We start from the raw sequence: 18,250 nt of genomic DNA, 5'->3' as shown, positions 1-18,250 counted from the left end.
AAATGAGTTGCCCTGTTAAGAAGGGAAGTACGGCATAAAACAAAAAAACAAAAGTCAAGAAAAAGAGAAGACGGGCGCTTAGCTGGGGCGACTGATCTGTTGAGTGCAGTTGCTAAGGTTTCTGTTCTGTCTTCTGCTTTAGAATGTTTGCAGCGCTTCATATTAGATTTTTTTTGTCTGTTTTTTTTTCTTTTTGGATGAATTATATTATGCAGATTGAAATCAATTATCTTGTATTGTTTAAAAACAAAGAAAATGTGTCTTTGCTCACAGCCTGCTGTTAGTGCAAAACGATGCCCATCAAAACTGCATTAAAGGAAAGTAAAGCAGACGTGCAAAATGACGTAAAATCTTGTTGTAAATGGCCAAAGTTTAAGATAACGTTGAGTGAAATGAGTGCTAGCGTCACTTCTGAGCGTGCAAAAGGTAATGGAAAACAGATGGTTGTGTACACGGCTCCCTGCAGTCCTGTGTTTAAGCTGTGTACATTTATGCAGAATAACAGATGTTGCATCACTGACATCGGTACTTCACTTTCACCCCGGCCAGTTCTATTAGGATAATTAGACCATAAATTGGTCACTAACTGCAGGAGTCCACACAGCGTTATTTGGCATGATGTTTTCGTATAGCAGCATAACTGTAACACTGATGGCAAATACAACCACGATATAATATAATTAGACAAATTATACTTATTAGCATTTTCATCAAGTACACTGCTTCTAGTGAGTATAATGTAAAAATCATTTTATTCACTCTTCAGGTATTCTTTGAGGTCTGGTGTTACATTTAAAACAGTTGCTTCACCTCATGTAAGGTCTCAGTGCAGGATTAGTCCCCACGCATTAAGGTTATAACTCCTCTTGATCAAGTTAGTCATGTTCCAGTAATACAAGTGTACGGAGACTTAATTTTACAGACATCAAAATGCTATTTGAGCTAAAAACAAAACAAAAAAATCTCAATTTCACACAGGAAAGCCTAGAGGAGCTTTTTTTTTTTAATATTTTTTTCTTGCATTTCAATCCCCACTATCTCGCACCATCAGCTCGCGGCTGTGTGTTTGATTCCACCCGGCACTTTGGGCTCCGATAGCGATCAAACGTGCGGCGCGGAATGTGTAACCTTGCACAAAAAGACGAGACTCGAGGCAATTTGATATTGAAAGGGAGATTTATTTTTTAACTGGTAGTTCCTTGAGTGAGGAGCAAAGGAATGCTGCGGAACATCTATGCCAAACGCAGGGAAAGCCCAGTTGATATTGATATAAATAGTGTAATATTGATTTTGACATGTCTTTAAAGTGTACTTAATCCAGTGTAGGATACAGTTAAAGCCCACTTTTGCCGTTACTCAATTAAATCAGGAGTCTGTGATTACACAGTGAACGTTGTTCTATTGGTTTTCTCTTAGCAACTGCACTCAAGAGTGAAAGCCCCCAGTCTGAGTGGCACCAAAAGCAACCAACCAAGCGATACCACTTAGGGGACAACCCCACCTACCACCGGTGTTTAATCCACTTTCTTCCTTGTTTTTCCTCCTCATTCTTCTAATTCCTCTCCACTCGCATCTCTACCTATCTATCTCTATCTCTCTCTATCTCTTTTGGGCCATGCCTATGCCAGGTGACCATCTCAGTGGATGGCATATTGACCACCACTGGTTACACCCAGGAAGATTACACCATGCTGGGGTCCGATGACTTCTTCTACATCGGAGGGAGCCCCAACACGGCGGACCTGCCCGGATCACCCGTCAGCAACAACTTCATGGGCTGCCTTAAAGATGTGAGTGTGAATATGTGGATATATACTGTATGTAGCTGATGGAACATGCAACCATGCACACACTCTTCTTTGTACTGGACCTCCCTGCCTCATGCTAGTAGGTTGTGAAAATGATTTAAACCACTCTCAGGTATGTTTATATCAGTTGGTGAGTGTCAGAACTATTGGTACGATTGTTTTGTTCCAAATAAAATAGCAATGAAGAAAAGAATCAAGGAAAACACCAATGTATTGGCCGAACATCGGTATCGGCCTTGTTGACTGCCATCGCCCTATCGGCAAATAAGATGACATTCGTCGATGGCTGTGGCTGATGTTTATCTGTTGTCAATTTTGCACCGGCTAAATATTGTGTTGGATATTTGCGGTAACCAGCTGTGAAAGTGATAGAAAAAGTATTACACGTTGTTATGTTCAATGACAAATCAAGCTGTAAAACAATAGCTTACAAGATTTCTTAAAAACAACCACTGCAGTCTGGATGGGAACGAACCTCATGTGTGCGTTAATGTGTCAGTAGAAGCCCGTCAGTCCAACGAGGGGTGACGCAGTGCCCAGTAGGTTACGGTGGGAACATCCTCCATACTGGGCAGCCTGGGCAGCTGAGGCAGCGAGGTAGAGCCAGTAGAGCAGGTTTTGCCGCTACTAGTCCACTAGTTAATCGATTGCAGATGGCGTCGTTCTCTTGGATGGATAAAAAAAGAAAAATGCTAAAATGGGTCACCAAATATACATTCAAATATGGGCAGCCCGCCCGAGTAAAGACTGTGTGATGAAACACCTCTTATGTTTCTAATCACTTTTACATTTCATTTCCGTTTCACAGAACAAATATTTTTGTTGGGCTGTGTTCTGAAACATTCTTCTCATTGAAGTAATTGTAGACTATAGCAGCTGAAAAGGCTTTTGAAGCAGTTATTTAAAAAAAAGAAATGATTTCATGTGAAAGGAGGTTATATTAACGGTTGTTTCATACATTTGTATGATTGAATTTGTCCTCATTCAAAGACAGTGTAATGAAATACTTTAAAAGAGCTCAGTTATTTGTTTTAATAATGAAGATGACTTTGTTTCCCTGGCACAAAAGGGGAATAAATAACAGCAAAAACAAGACAAAAACAAAAACATTGGTATTGGCTTTTGGCGAAATTGTTATTTTAACAATCGGTATCGGCGCAGAATTGTTCAATCAGTGCATCACAAAGTTGCAGTGAGAACACACAGCGTGTTCGACTGTGCTGTAGCGTCATCCTCACACGCACACCCCCGCAAACCCATTTGTGTTGACTCTGACACCTGAATTATCAGTCTGTGCAGATATACAGTAATTCCCATATGTGAGAGGTGGCAGACATACAATATCCTGAATCTCTTTCAAGTGTCTGTTTCCTCTCCTCCCAACCACTCTGCAGACCAAACACACCCACAGTGGGACGGAAGAAAGTCACAAACAGAAAGTTCCATAGCCATGCAGCCACATATACAGTATGAATATGTAGAGGACAGTTGCCTTATAAACATTTTATATCTTCAACTTTGACAAAAAAAATGACTTTTATTTCCAGCGGACTTTAATTCACAGTTTAACAAGCTGTCAAGAGGACCAATCACAGCTTAACGTATTAGGCCCTTGTAAATGTAATGACTTGTATAGAGGCGACGCAACATGGTGCCATCGCATTTCCTCATAAAACCGCCGCTGATTGAATAAGTAATTACTTTTGCTATCGCTTTTAATGGATCGCACAGTAATCGCCCCATCTCTAACTTAATTATGCCTGTAGAATTACATTTTCATTATTTGGGTTGCTATCAGAAGGATCCCCAGTGGGTCTTAAACTTCCCAAGGCGTTTAACTATGCTCTCTCATCAAGACAAGGCCAGATTTACAGTCAACGTACATACAGAGCAAAGGGAAGGTGGGGGGAGGGGTGTGAACGGTAGGAAAGCCAGATAATGGCGAGAGCTAACGGTGACGAAGAAAGGTGGAAGTGAAGAGGTATTGTGAGACAAGTGCTGGGAATGGAAAGTCAGAGCAGGTTGGAGAGTAGAGCATTTAAGACTTTGTTGGTTGGACTGGCTGATCTCCCAACAAGAATAGATGCTGCACAGAGGAAATGAGGGATGGGAATAGAGGAGTCTGCTGTTCCCGTTGTCTGATTCCTTGGCATCTCGTGCCTCCGTGACTATTGACTCCTCTTATTGTTGCTTTCCGACAGTTACGCATGCACAATGATGCATACGCACGCTGTATCATGTTTCAGTTTGTTTGGGACCGGAGCCACGGCGGAGAGACAAAAAAGCGCTCGAAAGCATGACGCTACTAAACCTGAGTGGTGCAACCTCTTTTTCCCAGATAATGTGACACTGTGAACAAACATAAGAACATAATGTTAGCTGTAAGTAGTCAGTGGGAAGCACAGTCCTGCTTGGTTAAATAACGGATCTACCAACGTTAATGGAAGACATTATGATGTGTTCAGAATCTATTCAGTAAAAATGAGTATTGGGCGAAGGTGAATTGTAACTTTATCATGATGTGTTCAAATGTAATCACGTAAAGTTAATATAAAATAGATAATAGAGAGTGAATTATGACCTATGTAACTTCCTAACACTAGCTCTAAGCAGCTTATAATACATCATTAGAACTACTAATGCCAAGATTTTGTTTTAATCAAAGCAAATATTAAAATAAAAGTAGCATCATTTATTTCCTGATCATCACCCGGAAGCTACGATGCAATTTGAACACTGGGATTTAACATGCGTATAATATTATTTGTGTAAAATGTATCAGACATTGAATGACATCGGATCTAAATTCCAGACCCTGGCCAGAAGTGAAGGAATTAATTAAACGTTTCATAGGTGTAATGTTGAAAAAGATAACTCGTTTTAAGGAATGATGGAGTAGCATCCATCATCTGCAAATGTCAGCAGACAAAAGTACGAAAAGGAAAGTGAAAGTGTTGATGTAAAAGCAAGATATGTTTGAGAGGGAACGGCATATGTCAAAGAGAGAAGTAGTGTTACTGTAAACATCAGACGCCGACACTCATGTTTGACCTTCTGCCAAGGGCTGCATTTTTCATTTAGCAGCCTGGTTTTGGGTCAGCACTGCAAAACAAGGCTCAAAATGTTGTCAAGTATAGAATCTCAAAATCTTGTTTTCCTCAAATCAAGGGAAGCAGATTTGCTGACAGCAAGAGACAGTCTCTCCCAGTTTCTACGGGCCTGCTGTAGACAGTTTTAAGACTTCTATACTGTACTGTTGACTCTGTTTCCAAAGATATCATACCAGGTGTGTGCCGCCAATGTGAACGGTCTATATATACATTAGGATCTGTGAGTAACTTCTTTTCTTAACATTTTCCACTCTACTCCTCTTTTTCATAGACCTGTTTGTGTCTTCTTTTAGGGGGGTACATGAGGTCTTTAGGGGGAGATAGCAGGTCAACAGTAGATGTCACATAGAAGTGGTGTACATCATCTGAAAGCTGGGAACCTGAAGATTAATTTGAGATGCTACTCAGCACTGTGTGTCAAGTTGTTCTAGTCATACATCAGGCATACACATTAATTAATACATTTTTAGTGTGTAAGGGCTCAGAGCAGTATGATGGAAGTATATGATGGTCATCCCCATGCTCACTTATTTATTTACTCATTTTTGGGTTGATACCATTTGTTTCAAAGATTTGGTGCTAAATTTAACCATTTTTTTACCACTCGAGAATTGATAAAAATTATCAATTTTATCTCCAAAATACCACATTAAGACACCAAGACCTTTAGGAACACCATAGAAAAAGCCATGCTGTGACTTGAGACTTTTGACATTTGGAGATTTCTGCCAGAATTGCATTTTTTGGCGATTGGATGGCGAGCACTTCTGTTGTGGAAACTGCTCAGAAACCCCCTTATTGTCAATCTAGCTAGGAAAGCCATCCATCCTCTGAATGCTCTATGTCTCTAGTTTGTGGCTGTAAAGTTTCATGAGGCTGTGATTATCCTAGAGGTCACCACAGGTCATTTTATACAGTGAGGTCAAGTGTAGTGTTATTTAGCATTTTTCCCGACATGCTAACATGACATGACTAACATGATTGGTACCAATTGATTCCTTGGGTTTTATCATTTCAGATGCTCTAAACTGAGCATGCTACAGCCTCTGAAAAAAGCATAGTTGGCCGAAGGGGCCCTTAAGGAGTGAAAGAGGTTAAAGTACATTTAAGACTCAATAACAGGCCCTGAAATGTGTTACTTTTTGAAGTTGTGTTTACAGATCAGACAGATATATTGTTTGATTCAGACACAAGTCTGGATCTTACCGGTTGTGTTTCCTGGTGTTTGTGTTTTATGGGCTCAACTTTTCAGCTGCGGTCAAGCTCTAATGACTACATCAGCTCGACTGAGCCAGAAAGGTAACCACGCAGAAAACCCGCATTGAGAGTAACTGAGAGAGCGAGGTGGAGGAGTACAGTAGCGGCTGCAAATAAATAGGAAAGCGAGCGGTCGGGGGGTAGACAGCGGTGTGTTTCATCCCGCGCTAGTTCAGTGGCACAGCTCGGATTATCAGTGGCGTTATGGTCCGGGGCAAGGCTTTCATGCCGCCACCGTGGTCAAACGCCTTTGATACGCTTGGCCGATACCCTCCAGGCAGCCGAAATCCAAAGGAAGAGCACAGCAGAAGAAGAGTAAAAAGGCACCAAAAGAGGCTACTGAAGCTCTATGAAGTTTTTATTTGCTGCGTGTGTGTGTGTGCTCATATGTTCAAAGTCACCCACATGCTAGGATCATACACCGTGTGATGTATGTGCATGTTTTCTAGGCTCCCGGTCAGAGTGGCAGAGTGTGAAATCAGGTCTCTCTGCTCCTCAGCCCCCTAGTCCTGTTTCCACAGATTCCTCTTCTTCTTCTTCTGCACGTCACCATCTGTCTCTCCGCCGCAACCTCCTCCGCCTCTCCATCCCTCTCCCAGGCAGTGACCTTGCTATCACCCATTTCACACCCCTCCCTCCATCTCAGTCTCTCTCTCTCTCTCCCCTCTTCCCACCTCTCTCATCACTCCTCCCCACCTCTCTCTTCCTCTCATCTTCCCCTTTTCTCGGGGGCACTTTTGTGTAATTAAGTCCACGGTAGCGGTGTTGGCACGCCAGCTTTGCCATCCTGACGGCCAAATTAAAAATTGATTTCTTCGACTGATTCCGTGCGCTGGATGAATGCTCCGGCCCTCCTCCTTGGCCTCGCTCTCTCTCCCGTCCTGCCCTCCCAACTTCATATCGATGCTCTCTCTTTTTGTCTGCAGCCTCCCCCTAGTCTCACCTTTGTTGAGCGATAAAATCTTCTGGAGTCGTCTAGCACCTGCCACACAAACACACAATCGTTTGAGACTTTGCAGCTGGAAAGGCGCTGCTGCAAAGCCTGTCCTTTGCCCTTTACAAGTTTCCTTATCCCTCATGGCGGCCTTACTCTAGTTCTGCTAGAGTTGCGGCGCACTCCCGTGATCTCGATCGTTTAGTGTAAAGTGGTCATACAACTCAGTCCAAGCTGTCTTAAGTCAGCCTTTTCCTCGTCTTGACATCCCGATAAAATCAAGTTTGATATTATCGTAAGTTCAATGACGCGAACCTTGTCGACAACCAATAGGTACGTTCTCTCCAGCACCAAACAGGAAGCAGTGGAGTGAACGAGAGCGCCTCTTTGATATGTCCTCCCATCTTTTGGAGTGGAGAAGGAAAAAAAAGCCGCAGCTCTTTAATCGCAACACTTGCAAAAGCAGGCTCAAACTATGTGGTGTGTGGGCTCATCGAACCCCAAGTACATCAGGAAAAAAAAACGACTCCGTTTGTACTGCTGACCTGCAGGGTGTTAGATTCGTGGAGTTTCTCAATGACAAAGCAAATCAATGGAGTCACCCCTGAGGAAGGCTTTAGCCCCAGTCACAGTCCATGTCGGGGCCACACACACACACTCTGATTTCAGAAAGATCGCTGAAGTTAATCCAACTCGAAAACACCCCGTGGCTCTGCTACGCAAGTCAATGAATTCAGAAGAGAAGTGGGCAGGGTAAGGATTTCACCATGAGGGCCATGGCCGCCGTACCGCTTCACTTTGGCCTTCTGCCCCTCACAAAAAACGATATGCCCCGCAGCCACAGTGGCCTTGATGCCCTCGCCCGCACTGCTCCAGATGATTTTGCTGATTTCTCCTCTGTCTCTTTCTAGTTAAAGTGACTGTTTGTAACTTCTTACGCGTATAAATCATTGCAGGTCGATGTCCCATGTGCGCTCACGTGTGGCTACGCTGCCCAACACAAACTACACGGAAGCACCAAAACCACAAAGTCATATCTAGTGAAGCCCGTCTTGCAAAACAGTGTTAAGTCTTCCTGCTTCAGCCTCCCGACCGCGGTCAGAAGACACAGGGGAGACCGTAGCTTTGGTCTCCAGGGCCGGAGTCTCTGCTCCTCTGCCTGCCTGTCTCCACTCACACACCGCGCTCGTTCTCACTCGCTCCATCTCTGACGTGCATGCGCGCACACTCCACACTGCAGCAGAGTTAGTTTAACTCTGAGAATATCTAGTGAATGTACAGTGGACGTTTGTGCAGAAATAACTGCTGCAGCTCCTCCAGACCAACAGGTTTCCCGTGTCTTGTTTCCTGAAGTGACGGGGCTCCGCAGCGAGAAACGTTATCGTCTCCGAACAAAAATCCAGTGTCTCCCCTGTTCCTTCTGACTGCGGTCGGGAGGCTGAAGCAGGAAAAGCCAACACTAGGATCAGCATTGATTCATGGAAAGACCTCCGTCTGGTCAGCTAACATTACTGCCAAGCAGCCGACACGCTGGATTGCATAAAATCCCTCTGACATCAGAAGTCTTGACGTTAATGACATGTTGAAAGCTGGCGTGATAATCTGCCACTGTGTCGGTGATGTCCCATCTCTGCCTAATCAACTAGTTTGACATCTGGTCTCTTAGTCATGGATGTGCTCAGAGATGTGCATTGTTCGGTGTTGATTAGTGTGTTGAAAGACGTTTTTGTGATGTCAGATGCAGCTATTGCTACAGCTTCATCTAAATATGGCAGCTCCTAGTCTATAATCAGCATTACATTTAGCTGTCTCTTGTTCACAGTTGACCTTTAAGGTTTGCACCAAGTAGTGAGGGGGATGCTAGAGGAAAGCTCATGCAGTTTCCATACTCAAATCTGCTCATGACCAGAGTAGAAGTATTATTGCAGAATAAGATCTTGATATTCATTTTAGACGAGTGGGATTTTTGTCTTGATGTCGGATGTCTGATATTGGGCCACATTGCAGACACTAACTGGCCTAAAAGTCATCTGGTGCAGCCAGTGGGCAACTCCAGAGTCTGAAGAGTGAAGCCAATGCTGAAGTGCCTTAAACTTGCATTCTTTCTAACAGCCAGCAGGGGGCGACTCCTCTGGTTGCTAAAAGAAGTCTGATTGTATAGAAGTCTATGAGAAAATGACCCTACTTCTCACTTGATTTATTACCTCAGTAAACATTGTAAACATGAGTTTATGGTCTCCACCGCTAGTTTCAAGTCTTCTTCAATACAGCATGATGTTCATTTAGTAAATTATGGTCCCATTTAGAGTCAAATAGACCATAAAGACGGGGATGCTTTAGGGAGTGGCTACCTGGCCTGGACAGGTCGCTAACACGGCGTTGACCGGTCTTAGAACTTTAACCCTTTCACAGTGTGTTTTCACTTCATGAAATTTAATTTTGGTCGCCTAAAAAATGTCTTATTCAGTGTTCGGTTGTGCTTAGCTCCACCCTCGTCTCACTTGTGGTTGCCACTTCTTGGCAAAAACCAACGACAGTCCACAAACCAATGGGTGACGTCACAGTGACTACGTTCACTTCTTATATACGGTCTACGGGTGCAGCATGTTGCCAGTTTTATTTCCTGCGTCATCTTTTCCCTACACGCTCTATGATCCGTTGTAAAAAGCAGAACACCAGCCTGCATTTTTTTCATTTATTTGTTTGTAGAAACAGCAGCATGGATACACAAAAATAGATACCTCAAAAATAAATGAAATGAAAAGCCCTCCTCCCACTGCGTTTTCTCTCTTTCACCCCTCTTTTTTTTCTAACACCTTAAGCCAGGAGAGCTCACGCCTTATTAGCTGCCAGTTTTAGCGTTATCGTGGCTAATTACCAGGACTAATCTCCGCTAATGACGACATTATGAGGTGTACAGTGCATGTGGCAGCGTGGCCAAAGAAGCAGATAACCGAAGGAGGCTTAAGTTCAGGAATAACCCGGCATATCTGTGTTCTCTTGCTTTTCATCCTGTGCCTGTGCGTAGGTGTGCTGTTTGACAGAGAGAGAGGCAGAGAGGCAGAGAGAGAGAGAGAGACAGAGAGAGAGAGAGAGAGAGAGAGAGAGAGAGAGAGAGAGAGAGAGCATGCGTGTGAAAAAAAAAAAAATGTAAGATTGGAGGGCATTTGAAAGAGATAGCGTGAAAGACAACGAGGAATGACAGCAGCAGTCTGGTGAAATTAGAAACCAATACAGTGGACGAGCCTTTCAGTGGTGCAAATACAAAAAACACAGAGATAATAATTCAGCATTCATTCGTGGACTAAAGTTCACTGGTATAATCACACTAGCAATGTATTCTTTAAGAAGAGGAAATAATCAGTAATCTATCTAATGGATCCAGATATCTAAGTTGTGCCTAATTTCACCCTTTAAATTGAAGCCTGACAAAAAAAGATTTGAGAACTTCATGTTCGCTGTTATCTCAAGTCATTTTCAAATCCCTACAAGTTGATTTTCCAGCCGATTAGACTGTTATCAGCTCATTAAATGGGCGTTATCAGTGGTTGTAAGCCTCCTAGTTGTGGGTCAGTAGGGCCCTGCTACACCCATCATTGACTGTAGTAATTATGACGGGAGCAGAAGCGGAAATCTGTATTATATATATACCAACAATACACTAAATGGTGTGTAATAATATCACATTATAGTCAACAGGATAACTGATAAAGCACTAAAGAAAGACTGTTAAGCTCCAGACACAATGAGCAGCTAGGTCCTCTGTTTTCTGTCTGCTGCCAGGATCGAACCTGAGACTTTACAATAACAGGATGATCTTCTTAACCTCGTCGCTGCGACAGCACCAGAAGAACAAAGAGAGAAAGAGCAAAAACTTCTCTACATTCCTATTACCTGTCAGGCGGTATATGTGTGGGTGTGTGAGAGAGCGTGAAGAGCACTGGAATCAGGAGAGAAAACACACAAATGCAAACAAACGCAAAGGCCTCAGCTGCTTCACACTATTACCTTGAGGACGGCCTCTCAAAACAGAGTGTTCAACGAATAAAAGGGGGAGCTGAAACAATGAGAGACAAGGATAATTTACTCTGCCTTTAGCGCTTAATCCATTATGAATGCATATAGTGAGGCGCAGACGCACACTTTGAGCTGGAACAATAGAGCCGCGTTTCATCAAAGGCTGTCGGAGACATTTACATCAAGGCCGTGAGCAACGTTCACTCCTCCCTGCGTCTGAGTATCCCCCGGAGCCTTTTCACTTCTTTTTTTTCCAGTTTATTGTTGCATATATACTGACATTTCTGAGCTGCAGCTTTCGAACAACAACTAATAGTTTGTACGCTTTATGGATTTGACCGAGAGTCTATAGAGCGGTGATCACAGTTTGAATCATTGAGTGCACCCACACAACAACACTCACACACACATACGTCAGTAAAGTCAATGGGAGAACCTGGACAACTGAGTGGCCTTAAGTGGTTGTTCAGTGATCCACCACTCCTTCCCACTTACACTAGATTAGATACATTATGTCCTCTATGAATCTACAGGAATTACGTTATACAACCCGGGGAACAGAGAGTACATTTTACAATTTTAAACAATATGATTATTAAGAAAAGAGATTCAATACGATCAATATAAACAGCATCAGCCTTCAAGTAGCTATTTTTATTTTATTTTATTTTATTTTATTTTATTTTATTTTATTTTGTTTTATTTATTTTATTTTATTTTGTTTTATTTATTTTATTTTGTTTATTTTATTTTATTTTACTTTATTTTGTTTTATTTATTTTATTTTATTTTATTTTATTTTATTTTAATTAATTAATTTATTTTTTATTTATTTACTTTTTTTCTTTTCCTGTTTTTGAGGAAAAAACAAAATAATTCCCCTGTACAGTTACAGTGTTATTCATTGTTGACAATCAAAATGTTCAAAGTGTGAAGGATTTATCAAATGACGGAGCATCACTACTCATCTGACCGAGATTTTTTTGGTCGAGGGGTCGTTGGTCAGAGATAGAAAAACTCCTGTAGCACTATTTATCAAAGCTGGTTTCATACTGCTGTTCAAGAGAAGTCAGGTATTTCATTCATGTCTTGATCCATCATTTCCCCATGCTGACAACATTTCCCAGCAGCCACTAAAACTGACACCTGAAATTAATTTGGGCAATTAGGATGCATCTGTGGGATCTCAGGATTATGGACAGAATGTTATTATCTGTTGCAGCTGCATGTTAGGCTGTAGGAAAGTCCATTTTGTAATAATAATCTAATTCTAGATGTTATATTTGAATCAGTAATCACACGTCACCACCACTGTTTTATACGTTATAATTAACTGCTTCCCTCTCTGCTTTCCAGGTGGTGTACAAGAACAACGACTTCAAGCTGGAGCTGTCACGGCTGGCCATCGAGCGCGACCCTAAGATCACCCTTAACGGCGACTTGGTGTTCCGCTGCGAGGACGTGGCGGCTCTGGACCCCGTCACGTTCGAAACCCCCGAGTCCTTTATCTCCCTGCCCAAGTGGAACACCAAGAAGACGGGCTCCATCTCCTTCGACTTCCGCACCACGGAGCCCAGCGGGCTCTTGCTGTTCAGCCACGGACGCCCTCAGGGCCCCAAAGAGCAGAAGCCCGGCAGGGAGCTGAAGACTGATTACTTTGCCATGGAGCTGCTGGAGGGGTATATGTACCTGCTGATCGACATGGGCTCTGGGAAAACAAAGCTGAAGGCCAGCAACAAGAAGGTCAATGACGGGGAGTGGTGCCATGTGGATTTCCAGAGGGAAGGGAGGAAAGGTGAGGGCTGCTTTAAACTCATCGTGTTGAAACCGGCAACTGATCTAGAATTTCAGGAATGATTATCAATTCACATTCATCGTCCACATTTTATAGCCGATCCGGTTCTCATGTTCACACCAAGAAGCAGATTCATGTCAATCAGATATCCGTTATACTGCTTTACTTAGCATTCACAATTAGCATCATATAAGAAAATGATCAACATCTGTTGGATTTAGTGACTTTTATCAACAGAGTTAATCATCAAGACCAAAAAGTGTAATTTTGACTGAAACAAACAGTACTTTGAGGATTAAAAAAAAAGAAAATGCACAGTCATCTTGCACTCTTGTGGTTCTGTCTACTGTTTCTTATATGTGCATACTGTATATCCTTATACAAAACCACAAATATGCACTTTTCCGCATCAACAACGATGCATACCTGGTCCAATGCAAATTATCCACGCCGCAGTGTTCCGTGAGTTTCCTCCTAAATAGTACCGTTTCCACTCAACACAACAAAAACCTGTCCAGACAGAGAATGTCTAAGGGGCCCGACGTTAGCAAGTGCATATCAGCTACATTACCATCTTCATCGTATCCCAGTTTGCTCAGACTTTCTAATTTTACAGCTAAACAGTACACTACAAGATGTTTCTGAAACCATTTTAGGTGAGAAATAGGCATTATAGTAACATAATATTGATTCATATTTGATCAGCGCTGCCTAGTTTGATCATTTGATCGGAGTTTGCGAGTGATTGACAGCTGCTCAGAGACGGCAAGACTCCAGCTCGGCTCTGATTGGTTGTTTTCCTCCGGTCTGTGAAATCTTGCAGATGACATTAGGAGCACCAGAGGACACAAAGGCACATTATATTTGTCAGATTACCTGTCTCATGCACTACTGTCAGGATATAGCGACCGTTTTATAACAACTTTTTTAATCATATTTGCTCCATTTCTACCCGCTGCTGCTTTAATAGTGCATGTAGTGGTGTTTGTTAACTTATGTTTATTTACCTGAAGAGTGTTGTGACGTCTCTGCCAGCATGTGGGCACAAACGGGCATCTGCATGCTTGAGTGTCTGGTGTCTGATGAATGATCTGTAGGTGGGCAAGCACCTAGGACATTATATCTCCCCCTAATGGCGTCTTATAATGAGGAAGGGTGTGGACGAGTGTCTGCGTGTGCGTGCGAGCGCGTGCACGTGATCTCACCGCTGCTCCCGCTGTAATTGGCTTTTAATAGAAAATTAAGACGGAGTCGTTAATCACAGAAAGATAGAGGGCCTTTTGTTTCACCCACTCCCCGCTGCATTCTGCTTCCCTTCTCCTCCATTTAGCCTATTACAGACACATTAGACACACACACACACACACACACACACACACACACTCTCTACTGTCATCCATTCTCCCCGTCTCTTGTATGTTCCTCCGTCTGTGCTCTATGTCCCTAAATTATCCACTTACTGCTCCACCCACCCATTCACTCACTCTCCCACTCACTCAGCCACTTGACCTCCCACCCACCCGTTCTCCCTCCCATCCAGACCACACAATGTTTAATCAGAAACCATTTCAATATTTAATGGATAACTTGTTTGTGTTTTTAGGATCCATCTCAGTCAACAGCCGCAGCATGCCCTTCAGCTCCCCAGAGGGCAGCGAGATCCTGGACCTGGACAGCGACATGTACCTGGGCGGGCTGCCCGAGTTGAAGTCGGACCTCATCCTGCCGCCGGAGGTCTGGACGGCGCTGCTCAACTACGGCTACGTGGGCTGCGTCCGCGATCTCTTCATCGACGGCAAGAGCCGCGACGTCCGCCGCCTGGCTGAGATCCAGAGCGCGTTCGGCGTCAGCAGCTTCTGCACCCGCGAGCTGCAGAAGAGGTGCAGCAGCGCCCCCTGTGGCAACGCAGGCCTGTGCAAAGAGGGCTGGAACCGCTACATATGTGACTGCATCGGCACCGGATTCCTGGGGACCAACTGTGAGATAGGTAAGGAGGGGGGTGTTGAAGGGAACTCAACATAGTTTCTGAACAGCTACACATGCATCTAGCTTGTAAAAGTACACTTAAAGGACCAGTGTGTAGCATTTAGGGGGATCCATTGGTAGAAATGGAATATAGTATTAATAAATATGTTTTCATTAGTGTATAATCACCTGAAACTAAGAATCGTTGTGTATTAGTTAGCTCAGAATGAGCCAGCCGCCATCTGACTTCCGTTGCTCCTACCGTTGTGGTAACGATAGCCTGTGAGCGACGCAAACGGCGTTACCATGGTTTTGCACTCAGTGGCTCACGTTACCGCAATCTTGGAGTGAGCGGAGGGCTACTTAGTTGGTTGCAATTTGCAACCACACCACTAGATGCCACCAAATCCTACACACTGTCCCTTTAACTTTTCCTGCTTGGGCCGGAGTGGACAACATTACTCGCTCCCGTCGCCGCCGCTCTCTCTCTTACTTCACCACTCACTTCCAACGTACACACACACGCTACTCTTATAATAACTGGCTCTAGAGAGGGCCATTCACCCGCAGCAATCCTACAGGCTTGACACACGGGGGGAAGTTGTGATCTGCAACCTCACCGCTAGATACGACCAGATCCTACACACCGTTCCTTTAAGCAATAGCTCACGACAGGCCGTGGTATGTTGTGATTATATCACAGCCTGAAGTGAGCTGTTTTTTTTATAAAACAGTCATCAGTTATGGCAATATGAAAGTTATAGACACATGCCCAAGTGATCACCTTGTCGCTAAATAAACATGACAATACATTAGCCTTTTTGTTTCTTTTGTTGAACGTGGAGTTATACTGAAAGTGCAAAGGAATTAGACGTCATAGCTGAGGTGTGAGGTTATTATATCACGACTATGAACCAATCAGATTGTTTGATTTGCGCTACCCGTTTTACACAATTCAGAAAAAAAGTACGCCATTGTGTCATTACAAATTGACACATTAACCTTTCTTACAGTGAAGCAGAAAACAACTTCTCCTAATGGAGCCATGGAACACTACATATGGTCAAAACGTGAAACAATGCTTGCTAAATTATAGTTCAATGTTTACAATGTCACGTTGTAAACTCCATCCAATAAAGCAGAAACGAGAGAGAAACAAGTGTAGAATGAGCGTTTCAACAACATGCTGCCTTGTATTTCACACAACCAAGCAGCTGCTGTATAGTAAGAGTAAGAGCTCCACAGGGAGCCATGTGTGAACCAAACACCACCCGGGGCTGGGTGGCATTAGGGCCCGCTGGCTGGGAAGGGAGGGCAGGCAGCAGTGTGACAGAGCAGCCAAGCCTACCGCCGCCATCTGTGTCAGCCACGCAAACCCAGGTGGCGCGTACGCCACGGCGAGGGGGAGACGAGCCAGTCGAACAGCACCACGTACGCCTGATTCATTCCAATTAGCTGCAGGCGCCTCGCTTCACAGTGTGCCTCTGCACGTCCGCGGGGGTGAGTGAGCCATGACAGTATGGGATTTTGAGGGACAAGGAGGGTAATGAGGGAAGGAGAGATTGGATTCAAATCAGGACAGTGGAGGTATGGAGGATGAAATGTCTTTATTCTGAAGGGTGATATTTTAACAGTTTTGTCTTTGGGGGCTCAGATGACAGGTGTGGTTTCGGTGATGCTCTTTTGCCATCTAGTGGAGTGTCGTGTTACTGCAGGGATGTGGCACAGGGCACTAATAACCAGCTGCATATGTCTCTGTGTCAATAGCCTAGGTGCGTAGATTAACAGAGTGTAAGGGCAGTCAATAGTATTGACTAGAGGGAGGAAGCCCCTGGGGATATTACATGATGCCTCCAAGCCACATGGAATTAAAAGCATTGATGGTGTTTTCAGCTGGCGTTTGGGTGATAATGAATATTTTTTGTGTGTGCTAATATATGGATTGTTTTGATTGAGTGATAGAATAATGATTCATCAGAATTTTGTCACATTTTTATGTAAGTGAGGTCTATAAGAGGTGTGTTTGCTCACCAATAACAGGGTTTTTTAAGCATATTTTACCATAATTTTCTTTTTTGTCTTTTCTTTTTTTCAATTAATTCATTGCGGGCTTTTGAAGTTATCCTCCAAACGGACAAACCAACAAACAAACCAATAAACCAATAATCCAACAAATGGTGAAAACATATCTTCCTTCCTGGGCCTTCGTCCTTGGCGGAGGTAACTAGAATGGCACTCGGAGAGCGCAGACCTCCGCCAAGAAGCCTGACTTTAAAAACAGATCACAGATCACAGCTGGCGGTACCGTGAGGTGGTCGGCTTATTATTAACACGGTGTGTTTCCGTGTAACGTATCGGCAGATGCCTCTCTCATTCAGCAGCCTTGTTATGTCTGTATAACGTTACACTACGTTGTCTGTCATCCCGTCAGCTACCGTTTTGTTTTTTTTGTCACCGCAGACGGCCGGCAGCTCCTGCCGCACCTCGATGTCTCGTCCACACACGTATCTCTCTGCTCTCAGAAGGAGGCGGGGTCACGCGTCATCAACGCATCATCAGTTACACTTTGCATGTGTTATACCCTGTGGTCTTAATGCTCAGGCTAATCGGAAGTCTTAGAAAAATTCCTGAATCCGGATCACGATCCAAAATGTAATGGATTGTTCATTGCGCCACACTCCACCCCTCCAAAAAATTTCATTCAAATCCATCAAGAACTTTTGGAGTAATCCTGCTAACAGAAGGACAGACAGACAGACAGACAGACAAACCAACGCCGACATATAAACAAATAAACAGAAAACAACAACGACAAAAAACCTTCAAGACTAGACATGGATACATACTGTATATGTAAACAGAGAAATATCAACAATGACAGAAAACAGCGAGCTGACAGACATAATAATAACTTGGATTTATACAGCGCCTTTCAAGAAACCCAAGGATGCTTAACATAGACATAATAGACACAACAAACAGAACAGAACAGTAGCTAGAGGCCATACAGTAGGCCTTGTTGAAGAGGTGGCTTTTAAGGAGTTTTTGTTAAGCTGTCCAGAGACGGGGCATTGAGGGGATTTGCAGGTGAGGAGGAGGATTTTGTAGGTGATGCGGGACTTGACCGGGAGCCAATGGAGGTGGATGATGGTGAGGCTGATGTAGAACAGAGACTTGCTCTTGTGTCTTGTCTACCATCATTTTCTAAAACCTAAAACGTTTCATTCACCCCGTGACAGTGACTCACGTTAGCCCACGATGACGCATATCGACCCACAACGCAAAAATAAGAGCAGCGCTCAGGGAACTGTCACTCTACACAGCGGCCTATTTATGGCACGGCTGATTCTAGACAGAGGAACCG

General features: G+C 43.6%; 1 protein-coding gene across 14 annotated transcripts in view; it reads left to right on the top strand.

Annotated features, from left to right (window-relative positions):
• The window catches only part of nrxn2b (neurexin 2b), a 794,249-nt gene that overhangs the window by 355,625 nt on the left and 420,374 nt on the right, over positions 1-18,250 (top strand). For all 14 annotated transcript variants that reach the window (XM_037758116.1, XM_037758114.1, XM_037758111.1 and 11 more), the window contains 3 exons: positions 1,629-1,790; positions 12,483-12,921; positions 14,525-14,908. In XM_037758116.1, coding sequence (XP_037614044.1) covers positions 1,629-1,790; positions 12,483-12,921; positions 14,525-14,908 — 985 coding nt within the window. The remainder of the gene's footprint in view (positions 1-1,628; positions 1,791-12,482; positions 12,922-14,524; positions 14,909-18,250) is intronic.

The sequence above is a fragment of the Sebastes umbrosus genome, chromosome 22 (assembly GCF_015220745.1).
Source record: "Sebastes umbrosus isolate fSebUmb1 chromosome 22, fSebUmb1.pri, whole genome shotgun sequence".
NCBI lineage: Eukaryota > Metazoa > Chordata > Actinopteri > Perciformes > Sebastidae > Sebastes > Sebastes umbrosus.
The sequence above is the reverse complement of the archived record's forward strand: the minus strand, read 5'-3'. Positions and strand labels throughout refer to the sequence as shown.